Source organism: Psammomys obesus, unplaced genomic scaffold (genome assembly GCF_907164565.1).
Source record: "Psammomys obesus unplaced genomic scaffold, mPsaObe1.curated_primary_1811, whole genome shotgun sequence".
Classification (NCBI taxonomy): domain Eukaryota; kingdom Metazoa; phylum Chordata; class Mammalia; order Rodentia; family Muridae; genus Psammomys; species Psammomys obesus.
In genome coordinates this window covers 35,858,359-35,878,790 of record NW_026596051.1, presented here as the reverse complement: position 1 = coordinate 35,878,790, position 20,432 = coordinate 35,858,359, and the positions used below count along the sequence as shown (strand labels likewise).

Here is a 20,432-nt window from a genome sequence, read left to right as displayed (position 1 = left end):
GGAGCCTGACTGGTACAAGAGCACAAACCGGCTATCTGCAAGCCAGAAACACACCTTTACCAGAATCCCCTGTGCTGGCTCCTTGATCTTGGGTTTTCAGCTTCCAGGGCTATGAGAACCATTCTCCATCACTGCTACTCAGTCTATGCTAACCTGTCTGTCATGGCAGTGGTACTCCAGTTTTTGGCACTGGATAGCACCCTAACTGACTCTAGGCCTGGAATGTTACAGGGCATCTAAAGATCCCAGTCTTGTCCTAACAAAGTCTAACCTAACCTTCTGGTTACTAGAAGGTCCTAATTAACTAGAAATCTTAATTAACACTGGGAAGCCAGGCATGGAAGCACATGCTGTACTTGGCAGGAGGGCCAGGAGTTTAAACCCATCTTCAACTACACAGCACATTTGAGACTCCCAAACAAAAAGCATCAAGGAAAAAAGATAAATACCCATACTTGTAGGTAAATTCTTTCCCTTACCCTTTTGCTGAGCTCTTCTGAAGGATCACACCACTTGTACCCTCGGAATCTATATTCACGACTCATAATTTACTTTCTCAGCACAGTAAATCCCAAGAGTAGACAGAGCATCTGTCTAAACGCTAGTTGTCCAACTGTCCTCAAAAGCCATTATTTCTCCAAACTTCACTGTCATTGAAATACCTACATACCACGTTGGAAAGGTGTGTGTCAGAGTAAACAGTTCAAGATGAAACCATAATAACCTGGTTATATCCTCCGTGTGTGTGGAGGGGGTAGCTAGACAGTTTGGGACTTAAATAAATGCTCGGGGCCCTAACTGGCCCAGCACTGCAAGAAAGGATGCCTGGGTAAAGCATAACACTCCGGAATGAGGAGCGACACAGGGGTTGATAAACAAGGGCCAGATTAATTGAGTCAAAAAGACACTAATGCGGCACATACCGCCCACTCACATTTGCAATGTTTACAGAGCATCAAATTTTAAGTGTCACTTCCTCAAAGTCAACACTAATTCCAGCAGGTGCAAGATAAACTTATTTGCATTCAGTATGCAAGTTACTCAGAGACGCTTTTCTAGTATTTCAGTTTACCTGCAGCTCTTGGTTGAGAAACTAAGATCTGCCGTGCTCCTTCAGTCCACAGAATGGCAGCACCTTAGTCTGGCTGAATACTTCTACTTCAGGAATGTCAGTGACCTTACCCCTAACCCAAGTCTTGTGCACAGCGGCCCAATCCATCAGGGTCTCTGGGCCCTGTGCCCTACATGCTAACCCCAAGTTGGGGTGAGTCAGGTACCTAATGGACATTTTATGTATAATAGTATCATCTCTCTATCAGCTGTTTTCTAAACTTTTTTTTTTTTTAAAGAAACTCTTTTGTGGTATATATTTGTTATGTGTCCATTTTTGAGATTTCCCTCTTTAGCCACTCATGTTACTGTGTGTGGAAGGTAACAGAGCTTGCCTTCTGCACTGTTGTAATATGTCACCATTTACGAACCAATAGCCAAAGACACAATGTATTAAAACCAATCTTTGTTAAGACTGCTCAGGAAGAGATTACATACTACTTACAGTATGGAGTACAAGCCTGCTGTTCTAAATTATAAATCAAATGACCCACTGTCAGTCTCAATCTTTATAGACTTCACAATGCAACTTTCAACTAAATCATTTCTTAAGATAGCAAGGTTTGTCTATCGAAATTCTCACAACTCCCTTTTGGAGGTTAGGGAAACACTAAACCTGAGACTAGAAACTGTAATTTCTTCCTTTATATTTGTGATACTTATATACATGAAGTATATCCAGCCCTCTTTTGGGAAGTCCCCTAAAGGCATAAATAAACTGTTACGTTTGTTCTTTGGTATTCTATACAAAATGACAACCCTGTACTAGAAAAGCAAGCCATTGCTAAAAAGCAGTCTCCAATTTTGTTGGGGTTGGCTTGGGAGATTTACCCTTCAATTAACAACTCCACTAACACAGTAAAGAAAAGAAAATCATTTTAGGAAACACTGAAAAGGAAGCCAATTCAGCATAATTATTACGTCAATGTCATGTAAACTGCAAGGTAAGATTCTAAGTCCACAAACTGTAATGTAGAATTTAATATAAATTTTATGAGGAATTCTTAAATCAAAGATGATGATACATGCATCAGGCACATCCCACAGAAGACATTTACAATGGTTTACACATTTCCTTTTTATTTATTCCTAGAAGCTGCCCGTATTGCAGATTTTTCATGGATGAAATATGGAATTGAGCAGATTCCTTTTTCTACAAAATTATGATATAAACTTGCTCAATTTTCTATCTTATTGCTAATAACCCTTACAGACGCACAGTTTGTAAAGAAACCCCTTAAGGACTGAATGTGTAGAGCATGCTGCAAGGTACAAGAAATAAGCTAAAACTGAGCTTTTACATAAAACTACATCTGGACCAACACAGTACTGAACGCTGGCAAACATTTATCACGACACAGGGAGAAATGAATAGAAGGCGATCCAGCTCAGTCCTGAAAGGGTTAAGTAGAAACCCTAATATATTATTGTTTCTAAACATCCATCCCAAGTTACAGTGCTTGAAAAAGAAATCAAAAGTGACAGGGAAAATCAGACATTTGTTCAGTACTCACCAGAAACACAGCTGCTTTGGAAAACAATGTCCCTTAACTTGGTTAATAATCAAATAGCATTTTATTTCAAACAGGAATCTTCCCCCCCTCAAAAAAAGATGATTTTCTGATTAAATAGCTAGTTGGATTAATTATTAAAAATTGCATTGGAATTCCTCTGTGGTTAGATGACACACAGATCAGTTTCTCTGAAGACAAAAGCAGTGCTGGCATCCCATCATACTTGGCATCCCAGCACCTGGAGGCTAAGGCAGAAAAGTTCAAGAATGCCCTGAGGGGCTACATGGGTGAGACCCTTGTCTCATGAAAAAACAAACAAAAAGCCTTAGCAAATATGCTTGAGGCCTTCAATTTGACCCCAGCACCACACAAAAAAGAAAGATACAAAACTGTTAAAGTTAAGATGATGGCAGTAAGGGTGACAGATGATTCTACTAGTCAATTGTACATGAGGAAGTTGCCACAGTTTAAGAGCAGTCAGCAGCAAGTTCAAAATTCCACTAGTGTTTGGCTCTAAACCATATAAAGGGCATCCCACATTTTCAGTTTTTAGCCTGCCTTCCAAGCTCTTGATAAATTCAGTAAGCTAAAAAACATGCTGGGTCTCAGGTTCTGCATCTAGACATGTTTAAGAAGTGGTGTAGACTCGTTCTAAGCAGAACTGAAAAACACACCCACATACTGCAACTGAAGAACTCCCTGTTCTAATAAGTCTTCATGAGGATAAGGAACCAGCATCTGCAACAGTATCATCAGCGAGAGAACACTCTACAGCAACAGGGACAAGACCCATGTACATCATATATTGAAAATGATTTACAAATCCATAAAAAGGACTTTTAATAAAAGCAGCCGACAAAAAAAAAAAAAACTATCAATAACATGGTAAAACAGACATATCAATTCACTCTATTCCATGGTAGGAGTCTGACAGAGAACCATGGAAAAATGCCTTTATTGTTACATTCTTAGACTTTGTAAAAAAAAAAAAAAAAAAGAAAGAAAGAAAGAAAAGAAAACAGGAAAATGACTTATAGTCTAATTGTTTCAATTCTTATTAAAATAAACGAAAAAACCGAAATAAGATATAAACACTTTAAAAAGTCAAAGTTCGTTTTAATAAAGCCATGAACTTGAAAAGTTACTTTAAGCTACAAAGCTGGGTAAGGAATAGTTTGTTCTTCAAATCTCAGTTAACTTAATGATTTCTTAACTAATCCCAAATCTAGGACGTTGGAGAGCCCAGGGGCACTGGGAACCACGAAGGCTCTGAACAGATAGCAGTATCCTGCTTCCACCACAACTGGAGAGTGGCTCTGGGAAAGAAGAAAGCTGAGAACAGTTACTGCAAAGATAGGTAAGGTAAGGCCACAGTGAGCTCTGCCCTTGACCGCTGAAGCAGACCGGAGGTGTGGGGCAGGGAAGGAGACTGACTGCAGCTGATCTCAACATAGCCTGGGGGATTGAGAAGCCTGGCACCGCCACGCATTTTACAGATGGCCTTCCCCTTGACAAACCAAGGAGGAGGCAGTTTAAAGATGTTCAGAGAGGCATTTACAGTGGCACAGTCTATAAAACGGTAAGTGAAATCAGCAAATCTGGAAAGCAATGCTCCTAACAAAGAATTAAGAGGCTACGTGAAAACTTTCATAAGCCCAGGGAGCCAGAAATACACCAAAAATGCGATAAAAGTTACAGTTTGCATTCATAAGGTACTACTGGCTCCTGTTTTAAGGGACAGTAAAAGCTTACCACAATCTAGAGGTAGTTTTTACTATATGAAGGATGATGGCATCACTAGACTGTGTCTTTTAACATCACGCGTGTTCTTGTAGTAAATGTAGCCCAATGAATCTGCTGCAATTCCTAAGGAACTGAACAAGACATTTCCAAAGTGCAGGAATGGAAGCAAAAAAGAAAACTGGCAATGTTGGCATCCCAGGCTGACACAGAGGCCTGGTTGCAACCAAAGCTTAACTGGCAAGAAAAGAAAACTGGACAGAACATCTCTGGGGAAAAACAAAGGGCAAAGAGAAAAATGGAAATATAACTTACATTTGTAGTTTTATAAACTTACAACTATCTGCTTCTAAGGTACTGTCTTCTGGCTATTTTATTTAGTTCAGTTTATTTAGTTATCATCTAATAAAAGCCATTTTATGGTCTTATGTTTAAAATTATAATGGTGTTCTGGCCTAGGCTAAAAAAAAGGACAAAGAAGTACAATAAATCATCCTGCAGAGACTTTCCTCATTGTACCCTAAGGGCACCATCTTGGTAGCAAATAATTCTCATGATATTTTTTAGTCATTTGCCAACAAGGTGGGAAACACCCTGTTAAATGTAATCACTGGGAACATTCCAAGTTAAAGATAAAATGTTTAACTTACACATAATACAAGTTATGTACAAGATTTGGGGGAGGAGGGAAACCTGAACAAATCCTGGAACACAGATGAACTGATAAACAGGCAGAGGCGCACACCCTTTGAATGGTGATGTTCGGTGCCATTAACTCAGACATGACTAAATGGACACACCGAACTCCACATAAATGTTAATCTCTTAGATTACCACTATAAATACATTTTTTTTAAAAAAAGAAAAACACAGAAATAACTACCAACAGTATCTGAGAATAGACTAAGTTAACATACATTGCATGTATTGTAGGCAAGGCAGAGGCATTTTTAAAGCTTTTGCAGACTTCATATAATCTTAAAAAAAATATGCAGGCCTTTACAAAATTTGACTTGCTGAAATCAAAATAATTCCAACGTATGAAAAAGTCATAAGACTTCAGCTTAAAAAAAGTTCCAGCCTTAGACCAAAAGAACCTGGAAGTGTTCAGTACTCAGATTGAACAAGCATGGTCAGGCTCGAACCTGAATGTACTTCGCTCAAAGGGTAGGGAGCGTAACCTATTTGGTAACATGGTGTACTACACACTGTGGTATAAAAAAGGCATGGTGAAATGTACCTTTTACTAAAGCTTATGCAAGTCCCTTGGTCCATAAAAACTATGTTAGATGTGTGTCATCTAGCCTAACCTGTACTCCAGCCACATAGCTATTTCTTGACCGTTTAATCAAAGCCAAACCAAAAAATAAAAATAAAAATAAAAATAAAAACAACCAAAAAGGGGTGTGTGTGAGAGACAGCTGAAAACCTTCATTTCCAACAGTTTGTACATTTTGATGTTTTTCATTTATGTGGCTTCTGCATTTCACATCAGTATTTGCAGGTAACGGGCTTTTGAATAGATCACCTGGTATGAAAAGTTTTCCCGAGAAACCACAGATGATTGTTCATCTTATCCTTGCCTTTTCTTTTTCGTGTTTTGTTTTTTGTTTGGTTTTTTTTGTCAACTTTTTGCCGCATTCAAGTCAGTTTAGGTCCCAGCAAAAAGACGGTAGTTAGGACACCACGGTTGCTGTGGATGACGTGACACTGGTGGAATTTGTGCTGGCGTTTGTGTAACTTCCCTCGCTGTTTGTGTTTGATTCGTTGCTGGGCACTTGGCTTGAGTTGGCTCTGAGAATTGCTCCTGCTGCACTGCAGTGTGGCCTCGGCCCTGGTTCTGGTGTGTAGGTAAAGGTAAGGCTGGTGGAATAAATTATTCCATCATTACGGACCAAAGTTACTGGAACCTGGACTGGCTGCCGGACCCATCTCCAACCTTCTCGGAATGCAGAAATGTCAGGGACCACACAGAGCATGCTCTCTCCACATCTGAGGAAGAAACACACAGCACTTAAAAGCATTTTCAAAGCAAGCCCAGTTCTGCAGGGGCAACCCCAGGCACCTGCACCCTCACAAGCCCTGGGTGATGAACAGAACAGACTCTACCTGTACATTGTTTCGGCTTCTACATCCCCAAACCACACTCGTAAGTTTGGAGTAAAGTTCTGTCCCGTGAGTTCAAGCATCGCTACGTCCCCGCCGCCATTCAACTGCAATTTAGAGAAACCACATTAAGAAGTCTTCACTCCCCACTATACAACACAGCTTGGGTCACTTACACTTGCTTTCATTTTCACAAAGGTTAACAAGTGCAGATTTATAAAACATGCCTATTAAATGACATGACTGCAAAGCTAGCTATGTCAAGATAACATTCAATGTGATGTAAACATGCTGCTTCTATTATTTTCTATCAATAGTATATGTAATAAGACCCCAAATCGTAACATTTACAAAAAAAAAAAAAAAATCAGTATCATAGTGAAGTGGGTTTGTGGCGGGTTATGGCTAAGAACAAAAGCACTTTGTGACTGAGCAATCTCACCTGAAGACTCTCTACGACAGGCACGGGAGTGACTGGGGCAAGGACAGGGCCCATTCCCTCGTAGAACGTATATTCTGCCTTATCTGTGCTAATGATTGTCCAGGAAGCTCCATCATTTATCATTTCTTTATTTGGTTCTTTCGGACATGGAGTGGCCTTAAGAAAAACAAATGTCCATATATTGAGTTTTATAAACATCGCATTATGAGAGAATTTACCAGGTAACATCACCAGACTTAAGTTAACAAGGAGAAAACTTGGGGAAAAAATCTGGGAACATCCCAATATACTTCTATAGACTATGAATGTGAAGCCGCACAGGTGGTAGTGTTTGTTAGAACACAACTAAGAAAGAATCACCAGAGATCCTTATGTTTGCAGAGCTGCTACTAGGAGCTTTGGCACTTCCAGCAGGAGGAAACAAAGCCTGAATGAAGCAGCAGCCCCAAAGCCTGACCTGGCACCCAGTCCACCCATTAATGTGGTATGGAGCCATGACTCTGCAACAGCAGTTCATAAAGGAGTTCAGCATAAAACCACAGCTATCTTGTTACAGCAGCAATCCATGTTACAAGTGTCCCCTGGAAAGTTTCTGAGTAAATGTAATTGGGTATCAGCCCTGAAGTCATGGCGGTGTCACTACCGGAGGACCTCAGCTGTAAAGCGGATGACGCTTTAAACCCACTCGTGGAACGTTTTTCCTACACAGTTCATTTTGGAGGCCTCACTGAACACCAGAGCTCTACGGTGTTCTGAGGCTCCTGAATGCCAGATTAAGAACCCTGGAGCGTGCAGATGGGCTCGGTGGCGCACAGCTTTACTCTGGGCACTCAGGGGGCGAGTCAGGTGGAGCTGTGAGCTCACAGCTAGCCTGGTCTACCCCGTCTTAAGCACGGGCTGTGCAGGCATTTGTCACTGAGCAGCGCCCCCAGTCCTACTCATACAGCTTAGACTTCACCAGTCGTTTTTGCAACATACCTGAAACTGGATTATTCTTTCTTGAGAAAGGCACAAGTACATTCTTTCTGTATCCTTAAGGTAAAATGCACATTTGTGGAGTTGTGATACAGGGTCGTCTGCATCCAGTAATGCTGTCTGCTTATCAACTTTCCTAATTATCTGTATTTCAACAGTTAAAAAGGAGAGTCATCCACATGCAGTCTTTATTTTGTACCCTGTCTCAGTCCACAGCATATACTACCTAACAACATATTAGCTTTGTTCTAAACAATAAGGTTAGGAGCAAAACAACTGTATACCTTTTATAAACATGTTACATTTATAAACATACAACCCTTCAAAGAACACATTAAAAAATAAGGTAGGCAGTCATTTGTTGTCCGGACTAGTGCTTTTTAAATGTTAGTGCACACAAGAATTGTCTGGAGCTCTTGACTAAAAGTGCCTTACCTACCGCAATTCATTTGGGGCCTGATATTCTGCATTTCTAATAAATTGCTTGGTGTTGTGAATGCTGCTAATCAACATAACTATTTTGATTGGCTGGTTCTGGTGATCTTTTCAATAACATACAGAGTCAATACCACAGGGAAACATCCATGGTAGGCTACTACTGAGTGTTAGTCAGAGCAGACATATTAGAGCAGGATCAAATAATTTATTAATGTATTTCAAAACCATCATGTTCATCTGAAAATGGGATCAGGGAAGTGGCAAAGTCCTTGAAAATGTTAATATCTGAGAGATGAGCATAGGAACCCAGGGCAGGATGCCTGATCACCTTCCATTACACTCTACAACTATCATAACCTAGACCAGTGGCTCTACCTTTCCTAAGGCTGGGACGCTTTAAATGCAGTTGTTCGTGTTGAAGTGATACCCAACCATAAACTGTTTTTGCTGTTACTTCATAACTGTAATTTTGCTAGTTATGAACCATACTGTAAGTATCTGACATGTATGGTACCTGACATTAACCCCCCAAAGGGGTCTTGACCCACAGGTTGAGAACTACGGCCCTATTTTCTTTTGTAACTGCTTTTTAAGGCATCAAGAACCTCCAGACAGGCGCCCCTCATGCACCTTTCCACAGTACTTCACGACCTCTGAAGCACCTGACTCAGACATTGCTCCTAGAGCCACGTCTGCTCTGACAGATCTGTATAGTGCCCTTGCACATATCACATCTTTCCACTTAGGATTCTCAAGGCTGCCCTCATGGAAAGCAGAATTTAAGATTTGTTTTTCAACTTAAGGGAAAAATAATATCTTACAGTTTCACGACCTAATCAACAAAACAACAAAAAAAGCCCAAATGCTGTGCATTGTCCTAAAGTAAAAAATATCAAGTCTATCTAATTTTAAACAAATGTTTTATTCAAGTAACATAATTAAAAATTCTATTTCTAAAAAAAATAAAATAAAATAAACTTCTATTTCTAGGCTTTTGACAGATTGGTCCTATACTTAGATATAGCAGAGACCACACACACACACACACACACGATGCAGTGTATCTGCACCATGGGGGCACACAACCGAAACGGAGACTGACGTCAGCAATCCACTTGTAACATAGACTAATTCTTTAAGAGCAGTTCTGAACCGAGACAATGGCAAACAGAGGTAAGATGCAAGGGACATTACATTTTCACATCAAAAAGCATAAAAAATGAGCTACATTTTTCTATCTTTTTTTGTTCATTTTTACTTCATAGTCATCAAAGCAAACTCAAGTCTTACCAATCTTGGGAGTGCCATGCCAGTAACTGAGCACACAAGTTTGACAGTCTGTCCATAATGGATGTAACCATCTCTAACTGTGAATTCTTCTCCTTCTGATTCATCATCATCCACTATAGTAGGTGCAAAAAATAGACCAAATGGTTATCTTTTAAAATTTAGTATATGCTTAAGAAAATAACTTAATATAGTCATGTTTTATTACCCCAAAAGGAGACTATAATTTTCACACTAAAAATATCAAATACACATTTTATACTCACGTAGATGAATGTAAAAGGCTCCCCACTGTTGTGAACTTGCATGGAAATTTCCTCCTTCTACATGCAGGTATCTGGTACTAACCGTCTGGGAGCGAAGTCGGTTAAACAAAGCCACCTTTGTTCCTGAGGCAATGCACACTACAAGACAAGAGATTCCCATTTATACGACAGGGGCAGGGGCTCACAAAAGAAGGGCTTCTGATTGGCAAAACAAGTATTTTTACTGTTGTTGTTTTCTTCTTTCTGGTTTCTTGAGACAAATTTTATTTCTTTGTGAAAAAGCCCTGGACTGTCCTGCATTCGCTTTATAGACCAAGCTGGCCTTGAACTTACAGAGATCCACTGGCCTCTGCCTCCCAAGGGCTGGGATCAAAGGCATGTGCCACCACGACCAGCTTACAAATAGTTTACAGTAATACAAATAATGAGCAGATTCTGGTGGCAAACATTTTAGCCTTCCAAGATAATGGATAGGAAAAAAAAAAAGAAAGATCAAGGTTATCAAGATAATGACATAAAAAGGGTTTAAAATGTTTTGTTGTTGTTTACTAGTTTCATTTCCTTTTAACTAATCTTAAGTCAGTTTAGGCTTTATAAAACGCATAAGTTGTTTTTTTTTTTTTAAATGCAAAGAACTTTCTTGTACAAGTCACCCAGACTTCCCAGCTATCAACGTCTCACTCAGAGAGAGCTACACAGTGCATTTAATGGTTGAGTAGTAGATGGATGTCTAATGGTAGACACTTGATTAAACTGATTACAATAGCACCCATCCATTTAAATTACGTACACATAAACACCTGGAGTGTCACCCAATGGCAAGGCCGACTTCGACATGCTCTCTACATATGCACTCTATCCCACTAAGCAACATCCACACTTACAGAAATTAGTTGGAAGGACAGGATGTTGGAGATTTAGATCAACACACTCTGCAGTGCTTTGAAAGGTTAGGGGAGGTGCTGGTGACTGCAACCACAGAACAGAATTAGTGAAACTGCTGAGGGTAGGGAAGAGTGCTGCATCAGGCTGCTTTCTTCCTTTTACATAAATTTCAAAGTTTATACAATAAAAACTTATGACAAAGAAAGGTAGCCAACCAAGTCTAAATGTGTTGAAATGTAGACAGTACATAGCCTTGGTAGTTTAACAATCTGCCAATGAAATAGTAGTTCGTGCCTCAGAGACTTTGGTTTAGGGCCTTACCTCATTTTCTAGAGCAAATTATGTTTTGTTTTGTTTTGTTTTAAGTGGGTACTTCTATCACTCTAAAAAGATTATTTTGGAATGGGAAAAACCTTGGACACTGTGGAACATTTAGCATCACTGGTCCAAAGCATTATCTTCCCACCAAGTCACTGTGACAAAAGGAGAGAAAACCCCTCAATTTCCTCAAACGTTCCTGGAAACATTTATAACCCCTCTAAAATAATTCTACTAAAGTAACTCAGATTCTCAGAACATTGTAATTGAGAATCAATCACTTCATTAGGCCAGCCACTACTCACTTATACCTAAAACCTTGTTTCACTGATGCAATGTGAGAATTGGAAACAAATAAGGAAACTCAAGCATACATACAGTCAGCATTTTTCAATGACTGCTTCTTTTTGGAAGGTTTGGAGATGACTTTTATCCGCTTGCTGAGGAACACACCAATGTCATCACTATTGCCATAGAACATCTTTACAGATAACATGAAGTGTTTTCTCTTATCTGAATCAGATATGTACAATGTTTTGGCTGTGCAGTAGTTCTGTGGAAGAAAAGCAAAGGGTTAGTAACAGCAAACCCTTGATGCTTATGTTATCTTCAGCTCAGAACAGTGTAGCTACATTTAAGCATGGGCATGAATGATAGATCCGATAGATCACCCAACAAATTGTTATCACTCTCTAAAGAGAAATCTTCTTTAAGAAGTTTTCAAAACAATGAGGATGGATGACAGGCTTATGAGAAGCCAGCCTCTTCCTAAGATAGAGGTCAGCAAGGACAGCTCACACTCAGCTAGGTGCCAAGAAGAAACAACTTAAACAACCCAAAAAGCTGGACTTGAGTCCAGCATTTCCTAGACCCTTCCAGAGTTGAGAGTGGTCCTCAATGTTCAGCCATTAGCAAAGTCCTTCAGGTGGTTAGAAAACTACTACATCCATTATTCCAGTTCCTCAACTTTAATTTTTCCAGAAAATACAAGTCCACCTAGTACAGGAAGAGGAAAAATCACAGTGGGAAGCATTGTCTAAGTCAAATCAAAAAAGCTGCACAAAAATAATCCAAGTATCTAAGAGCCAAGCTCCAACAGCTGCGGACAAAGCAGAGCTTGAGGACTTGGTCTTCCCAAGTGAAACTGTGGGCAAGGATGCGGGCAAGGATGCAGCTGGATCCTAAAGGTCCATCTGGACAAGGAGCAGCAGAACACGCAGCACAGGCTAAAAGACTCTTCCAGGTGTCTACAGGTCGCTTACCAACAAAGACATTAATTTATTTATATACACAAATGACTACAGTAACATTTACTTTAAAAACCAAAACGCTATGATCCATATTTACTTTGTTTTTTAGTTTTACACTTTTCACAGAATCACTACTCAGTATTACAGCAATCATTTTATTTTTGTAGTTAAAAACAACTGATAACTATCTATAACAAAAGTAATAAGGTTATCATAATTTAGTAGAATTCTGTAAAAACTTTTGGTCACAGTTTCCAAAATAGCTCACACACTGTTTCTCTGTGGCTGAATGGTGTGGTAATCACATATAAAATTAAGGAAAATAGTGCTAGACTGAATGGAAGCATAAAACATCTTAGGTATATTCAAGAATATACTAAAGAATTATTTTAAAAATAAACTTTGTTTAAAAAGTTTATTCATACCACCAAAAGAACCAAGTTTAAATGTACAACACTCGTTGAAAGGCTTAAAATGCTGCCACCTCACATGTATGTAATGATACTAAAACTCTTCCTATTCCTTTAATCACTGTGACCTGAGGAGGCCTGGACCAACATACTCACCATTTTTACAAAATGATAAATGATGTCCAAAAATTACTTCAACTACTTCTACTGTGTGCTTCTTTTAAAATACAGAAAAAGTATCACTATTTAGGAAATAGCTACTGCCTTCTAGGCTTTTCTCCCTAAAATGTTTACCAATGCAGACTGTTAGTAGCAGATAAAAATACCTCAATAGTTTGTGTCTATAACAAAATTTGCATGAGAAACTATAAATATGATCCTGAATATTTTCAATTTTGAAAGGACTTGCTACGAAGATGCCAAAATAAGACAATAAATAGACCTTTGCAGAGGCGGTTCTCTTACGTACTAAGCTATGGTAGCTTTGAGTTCATACACAGACCCACCACAGTTTTTAAATAGTAGCTAAACATCAAATCTGGAACTGTTCTGCTTTGGATAAAGTCAGTGCACTAGAGGAGACAGTCACAAGCAATGAGATGTGTACCTAAACAAGGAAACTATATCCTAATGGGAAAGCCTAGGAGCAGATCACTTAATTTTCAGTGTTAACATAAATAAACTCGATGAACACGGGCTGGTGAGACAGCTCAGTCAAGGGCACTTGCTGCCAGACCTCAGATCACCCCCTGGGTCCTCCATGACGGAAGGAGAGGACAGGCTCCTCTGAGCAGTCCCTTTACCTCCTCATACGCTCATGTGCACCTGCATCCTACCAATGTCCAGGACCTGGGTAGGAAGGTCCAACATCGGATAGAGGAAGGGCTTCGTGCTGAGACAGGCCCCAGGAGTGATAAAACCAAGCACTACAATCCAGAAGGGATGTATTACTTCACTGGAAGATGAAATGACTAAAAGCTAGAACTGGTTAAAATGAGAATAAAGTTCAGTCAGCACAGTTATACATACTGGTAGCTAGATCCCTGGCTTAACCTACTATCTATTCACTAAATAACTGAATGTCTACCTGTGAAGTATGCTGTATGTAAGTCCAGAAATTATAATAGGAGAATAGATCAACCTGTCTGTGAAATATTTTTAAGCTCAAGGCTCATAATTTAAAATGGTTTTACTACTCTATTTTCTTTTACAATAAGCATTCACTACTGTAATAAACATCAGACCAAATAATTTTAAATCCATGTTCAACATAACCTTATTGACTAAAAACCATTAACAACAAAATGAGAAACAAATATACAGGTTTGAAGGTTAGCTTTAAGGCTTCTTAGTACTCTCTGAACATGACTAAATGTGACTAAGAATGCTAATTCCTAGTGAACCACCCACAACACTATTGGCCATCCTATCCTAGTGCCAATACAAAACAAACACCAAGATAGCCAACCAAGAGTTATTACTAAATACAGAAATAGCTTTTATATGATACGTCAGATGCCAGGCAGTCACTGAGATTAGAACCATTTTCTAAATTTTACTATTAAGAGAAAATAGTAAATTAGCGAATATAATAAATGAACAAACTATCTTCCTGAACTGACAGTCAGATGTTACTGCTTTCTAAATTCACAAAACTGGCAGCAAATCTAGTAGAGAAACTGTTCTCTGAGTAACTTATGTTCTGCACTGGTGTTGGTTAACCAATGGCCGCTGGACTCAGACCTATGCTCTATCATGTCTCAGCAGGGGATCAAGACTAAGGACTAAAGCTGAGACACATTTTCACTATTGAGTATCACGATATTGCCAGGTAGAAAATGAGGGACTTATCCACTAAACTACTGGTTTCCAAAAGAAATGACTTACAGCTAAAGCAGCCAGGAAGCCTGAGAAGCCTCCCGGCGATACCTTTAAATACCAACACACAAGCTCGTAAGTCACCAGACCACAGCTGTCCTATAAGTATAACTGTGATTCTGATATACACATTTAAACAATTGTTGTTAAAAGCTGTTTAAAAAAGTATAATGAACACTGGTGTTAAAAAAACAAACAAAAAACTAAAATAAATACTGCAAAAGTGAATGCAGAATGAACATTTGGAACTTACCTTTCCTTCCAAGTTCAGCTGTTGCATTTCTTGGTCACTATTTCCTATTCCAATAAATGCACAGGGTTGAGACTCTTGTTCAGAACAACCATCTCGTTCCATTTGTTCTTTTTTTTTCTTCCAACCACTGCCCATAAGATACACACAAGGAGGAGGGCAAAAAAATCTGGAAAAAAAATGGCAGAAAAAAAAATTAAATTCAAGATCATACTCTATTTCTTTTGAATATATGAATTAGTTAGTTCCTAACAAATCATTTTGGTAATTTATAAAGGAAGTCATCATGTCAAAAAGACCAAAATGAAGACTTTATTATCTGTTCTAATAAAATCTGGGAGTTATACCCTCTGTGAGATCAGCCCTGCTTTTAGCAGAACTTTGAATTCTCACAGCTCAAGTCTCTTGGGCAGCAGAGAAGCATATCTCTGTGATTTTGAGGCCAGTCTGGTCTACACAATGAGTTCCAAGACAGCCAGAGCTATATAGTGAGATCCTGTCTCAAGAAACAAAAACAAACAAATAAAATATGGGCCTATGCATATAGTCTCAGGTCTGTGGGACAGTAAGCAGTTTGCTTCCTCTTCAACAAATCAACAACAACATGTCCTGAACAGCCTCCAAATATACTGACACTTTCTTTTCTCAATCCTAATCAGACGACTTTCCAAGTAACTGACACATAATAACTTATAAGAAGTGAGCTGAGTATTCAGTATTTATTAGTTCTCCAAATTACTTATTATATATCTTACAGGTACCAGGAATATAATAAGAAAAACAACAACAACACAATCAAACAAAATTTCTACCCTCATAGAACTTATAGTCTAATAGGAAAGGAGGGAGAAAGGGAGGAAGGGAGGGGGAAAGAGAGAGAGAAGGAGGGAGGGAGGAAGGGATGAAGAGAGAGAGAGAGAGAAAAAAAGATAGGTTATCTAGCAGTACATACTTAGAAAAATACGGCCAGGATAGGGTGGCCTAAAGGGGGAATGCCTGAGGTGGCCTCTGGAACAGAGTGGGAAGCCTCCATACTGTTCCTGTAACACCTAACTAGCCAACACAAAACAAGAGGAGCTTTCATGCCTGCATGCTCACACTTGAGGCCAAGGATGTTATGGTCACTGGACCCAGGTCCATATCACTCAGAGTCTGTAGGGATGCCTATTGGCTGTGCATGTTTCGGAATTGATTTAGTTTACTTTTAATGGCAGGCTTTTAATGACAGTGTCCTCAAGTACATAGTATGACACATCTCAAAAACCTAGGCTAATGCACTCTCACAGTGTTAGTGTTTTACTGGACAATGAACTCCTTGGTGAATTGGCATTACCAAATTTGAATGAATTACCACACAATGTACTTTTATTTCATACCTGAAGTCTATAAGCACACTGAAATGATAAATGAGTGAATATTGAGTATTCATGGCAGTACTGTAACAAAACTGGAAATTAATGGCATAAAATTAGTCAAACAGGCTCACAGTTCTTTATGTAATAAAACACTGATCAAATTGAGCATGGTGGTGAATGCCTTTAATCCCAGCACTCACAGGCATAGGCAGGTAGATCTCTGTGACTTCAAGGCCAGCCTGGTCTACATAGTGAGTTCCAAAACAGTATAGTCAAGGCTACAGAAAGACCCTACCTTAAAAAGCAAAAACAAAATAAAACAAAAGGAACCAAAAAAAAAAAAAAAAAAATCACCCACAAAAACAAACAAACAAAAAAAACAACACTGATCAAGATTCTACCTTGAAAGTTTTTCAAGCATACGAAAAATAAGACTCTTCAATAGCCTATGAGCTGTTGTATATTTTCCTATAGCCACTAGAATTATTCAAAATAACTAACACAAGAATAAATTCAACTGAAACAAATTCTTTTGTAAGGTGCAAATGAAATCCTATACTATGTCCCCAAACTGTTACTCCTAAAAGTAAATTGACCAAAATTCTATCTCTACATAGTTCAGTAGTAACACAATAATAAAAATAAATATATACAAATTGCAGATAAATTACAAGGAGACTGGAATAAGAAAATTAAAATACTTCTGTTTGCAATTGACTTTTAAAAGATGCTAAGTCCTGTGAAACAATGTTGCCTTTTCCTTTCTCCTTTTTCAGCATCTCTCAACTGACAAACAATGCTGTTCTTTCCCACTTGGTGGCGATATGTACACATTTAATATTTTACTCATTTTAAAATTCAGTCATTATTTTAGTGAACAATTTAACAATTTCCCCTTAAATCCTGTGAACACACCTAGAAAAAAAAAAAAACCTATAGATTCAAAAGGGACCATTATTTAGCTTGGTATGACAACTAAGTTTGGTTAGACAAAATCCAAACTTGTCACCACTGAAGGAACATCTATCTGCAAGCTCCATTTAAAACAGTGTGACTTCAGGATCAGAGTCTAAGTGTCTAACTAGTTAGTAACTGTCCCAAGACATTAATGTTAATATCAAAATAACACAAAGCCTCTAGAGAAAGCAAGCTTTCTAGAAAGTTTCAACTTTCAAAAAGCCTGCTGACCTTTAATGGGGGGGAAGGGGGGCAAAAAGTCAAATGGATGATTGCCATCAATGTGTGTACCACACAGGAGACATGAATGTTAATACCAAGAATAATTTAAGCCTTTAAATGAGATTTCCTAGCCAGATATAGTTGGAATTATTCACTGGAATTATTTTTTCTGACAGAAACATGGACAAAGTATCTGTGGTCATGTCCCCAAGTTACCTCATACCTTATAACTCTTTAAAAGAGCCTGAACCTGGATCAGCAAGAATCAATCTCTCTTCCTGAAGTGGAGAGCAAACACATCACTTCTTTAAATCCTAAAGGAAGCCTTGGCAGAACAAGGCCACAGGAAGGCATTAATGGCCCCCCTACACACACACACACACACACACACACACACACACACACACACACACACGTAAGCCAATACTGTTCTTCCTGTACTGTAAAGTAGCATTTTAGCTTCCTTGGAAACATTTAATACACATGATTCAAAAGACAGGACAGTAGTTACTATAGCACTTTCATTCTTTTCTGGAGGTCAAAAGCTAAAATTCAAGTATTTAACAGGGGTCACAGACTGACTATGCCATACCTAGATAATAGAAGGTAAAAACAGGCTACTTCAATAAAGACAAATCACTAAAATGTTTATGACACCTGGTAAGCCACTGCAGCCCTGTGGTCTACAATGACCAACAAACCCTTATTATATCACTAGGTCCCAGGCACCTACCATAAAATTGAGTGCCACATGATTTTTATAGGTCCTTTTGCACTAGCAGCTAACAAATAATTTAAGAAGAGCATAAATGAAGAAACCAATGTAACTGGTTTTTCCAAACGCCAGAAAATGAAAAGCAGAGCCAACACTACCCATGTTTGGAGCCAAGTGATTTAACATGTTTGCCCCATGAGTCAGTGAGGTCTAGACTGGTCTCACCTTGTCAATGGGAAAGATGTAATGAGACTGAATGAAGTTCACAAGGATTGTGTTTTTTGAGGTATCTTTAATTCCTTGACCCTGACACCCTCCTGTTGCTAACCCATGGAGGGCTGTAAAACATAAGGTAGCATCAACACTGAATTCAGGGGACAGCATACTCCTTCCGGCTTTCATTTAATGGGAAAATAAATTAATATGAATTTCTATTTTTTTTTCAACTATACAAATAAAAAAGAAAGAAAGAAGAACCTGGAATTAGTTGTAAGAATTCCAATTCTGGCACCAAAAATAACCAACCAATGGGAGCTGAGGGATGTTTAGAGTCCTTTATCTTCATTTCCCTTAAAATGCTCCCTCTACCCTAGAGCTGATAGAGCGCTTTTCTGGTTCCAGACCACAATTGCTGAGCAAGCTCTGTTTCCCCTCAAAAAGTTCAACCAGCCTTGCACAATACTCTTCAGTGGTGAGAAGCACTCCTGTTTTGCTTAGAAAACTGACCAGCGTGAACTCAAGTTTCCAGAAAAAATAATAATAATAATAATAATCATATCCACGTCACCAAGGCTGATTGATTAGAATGCCACACTGTGAAGAGTTGGAATGTTGAAGATTCAGGGCCAAATTTTCTTGGGCTATCAATATATCTTAGTCTCAACAGCCATTCACTGCCTACCTGTGCTTGACAGCTGTGTGGCTCTCATACAAAATCGGCAGTAGTAGTATCAGACCCCTAGCTTTCACCAATCCAATAGCCAAGAATATCAGACAGCTCTAACCCCCTGAACCAAGAAAAATTTCTTGATTTATGACTTTTTGTCCTGTAACTTCACAAACTGTATTTGTACTAGGAAATGGCATTTGAAATGATTAAATTCCTGCCATAACCATTCATGCTTGGCTCCAGAATTAGGATAAGAGCTGTCTTGTGTTACACACTGCACATACACACTAAATTTTATTATTTAAAAACCCAAACCTGAATTTCCAGGGTCAACTTAATGAACAAAAAGGGCAGTCAGCTCAAGTTGGTTATTCACATCAACTTCTATGTTTGGCTACAAATCAGCAATCAAGTTTCACATGTCAAGTAAAACAAAATAGGACTCAAGTTGCAGCCCTTTAGAGAATCTGCTCAATATGGGAAAGGCCTACGATTCTACCCTACCATCACCATCACCCCCCACCCCCCCCAAGCCCTCCAAGCCCAGGGAGAAATTGTTTAAAAGTTGTCCGGACCCTAAATATTGCTTTCACTATTCATCCTCTTTGAGGATAATTATCAATAGTTTTACTTTCTTTTCAGCTTAGAGATCAAGGAAGAGACTTCTTGATTATCTATCATGAAAAGTGGTTTAATTACACATGTACATTTCCCTACTTTTGTTCATAGGTCATTTACTCTGTCACAAATCCTAAGATTGCTTTTATTCTTTTCAACCCAGTCTCCAAACTTTCATTTTCATTCCTTCTGAGGCAATTCCCAAAACCTTTGATTGCCATCTCCCCCAACACAAGCAGGCTGTCTTTACCCATAAGAGCTTAGCAACAATAACAATGCTATCTGAAAGACAATGCCTTAATGTACCAGGAATCAAGTAAAAAAGAACAGAGAGGAGGTTCCGAGCCAATAACAGAAATAACACTCATTCACTATCTACATATCTTTACAGAAAGCTTCCATAGTGCCCAGTTAGGTCTGGGTATGAGGAATTGTCTTTCTTTTCCCTAGACAGACCTTGCAGAGTGGGCTCAAGCGATCCTCTTGACTTGGCTTCCGAGTCAGATGGGACTATAGGTGCACACAGCACTCAGGCAGTTGGGAGCTCTTTACAACAGTTCCAAAGCTCAACTTACAGTCAGAATTTTTAGCCTTTACTTAAGTAGTATTATTTACATAACTATGTGTCTGCCTGCCTGCCTAACTACCTACCTATTGTGGCATTGGGAAGTGAACCCAGAGCCCTGAGCACACTGGCACACACTCTTATCACTGATAATGTACACCAAGACTCTAAGGAATTTTTTAATTTAATTAAATTTGTGTGTGTGTGTGTGTGTGTGTGTGTGTGTGTGTGTGTGTGTGTGT

General features: G+C 38.9%; 1 protein-coding gene across 4 annotated transcripts in view; it reads right to left on the bottom strand.

The window, feature by feature from the left end:
- Positions 1–1,799: 1,799 nt before the first annotated feature.
- Rbpj (recombination signal binding protein for immunoglobulin kappa J region) overlaps positions 1,800–20,432 on the bottom strand; it is a 71,772-nt gene continuing 53,139 nt past the window's right edge. For all 4 annotated transcript variants that reach the window (XM_055623946.1, XM_055623948.1, XM_055623949.1 and 1 more), the window contains exons 4-11: positions 14,873–15,038; positions 11,460–11,634; positions 9,879–10,016; positions 9,616–9,728; positions 7,891–8,031; positions 6,913–7,068; positions 6,474–6,577; positions 1,800–6,356 (exon numbers count right to left, since the gene is read on the bottom strand). In XM_055623946.1, coding sequence (XP_055479921.1) covers positions 6,041–6,356; positions 6,474–6,577; positions 6,913–7,068; positions 7,891–8,031; positions 9,616–9,728; positions 9,879–10,016; positions 11,460–11,634; positions 14,873–15,038 — 1,309 coding nt within the window. In that variant the 3' untranslated portion in view covers positions 1,800–6,040. The remainder of the gene's footprint in view (positions 6,357–6,473; positions 6,578–6,912; positions 7,069–7,890; positions 8,032–9,615; positions 9,729–9,878; positions 10,017–11,459; positions 11,635–14,872; positions 15,039–20,432) is intronic.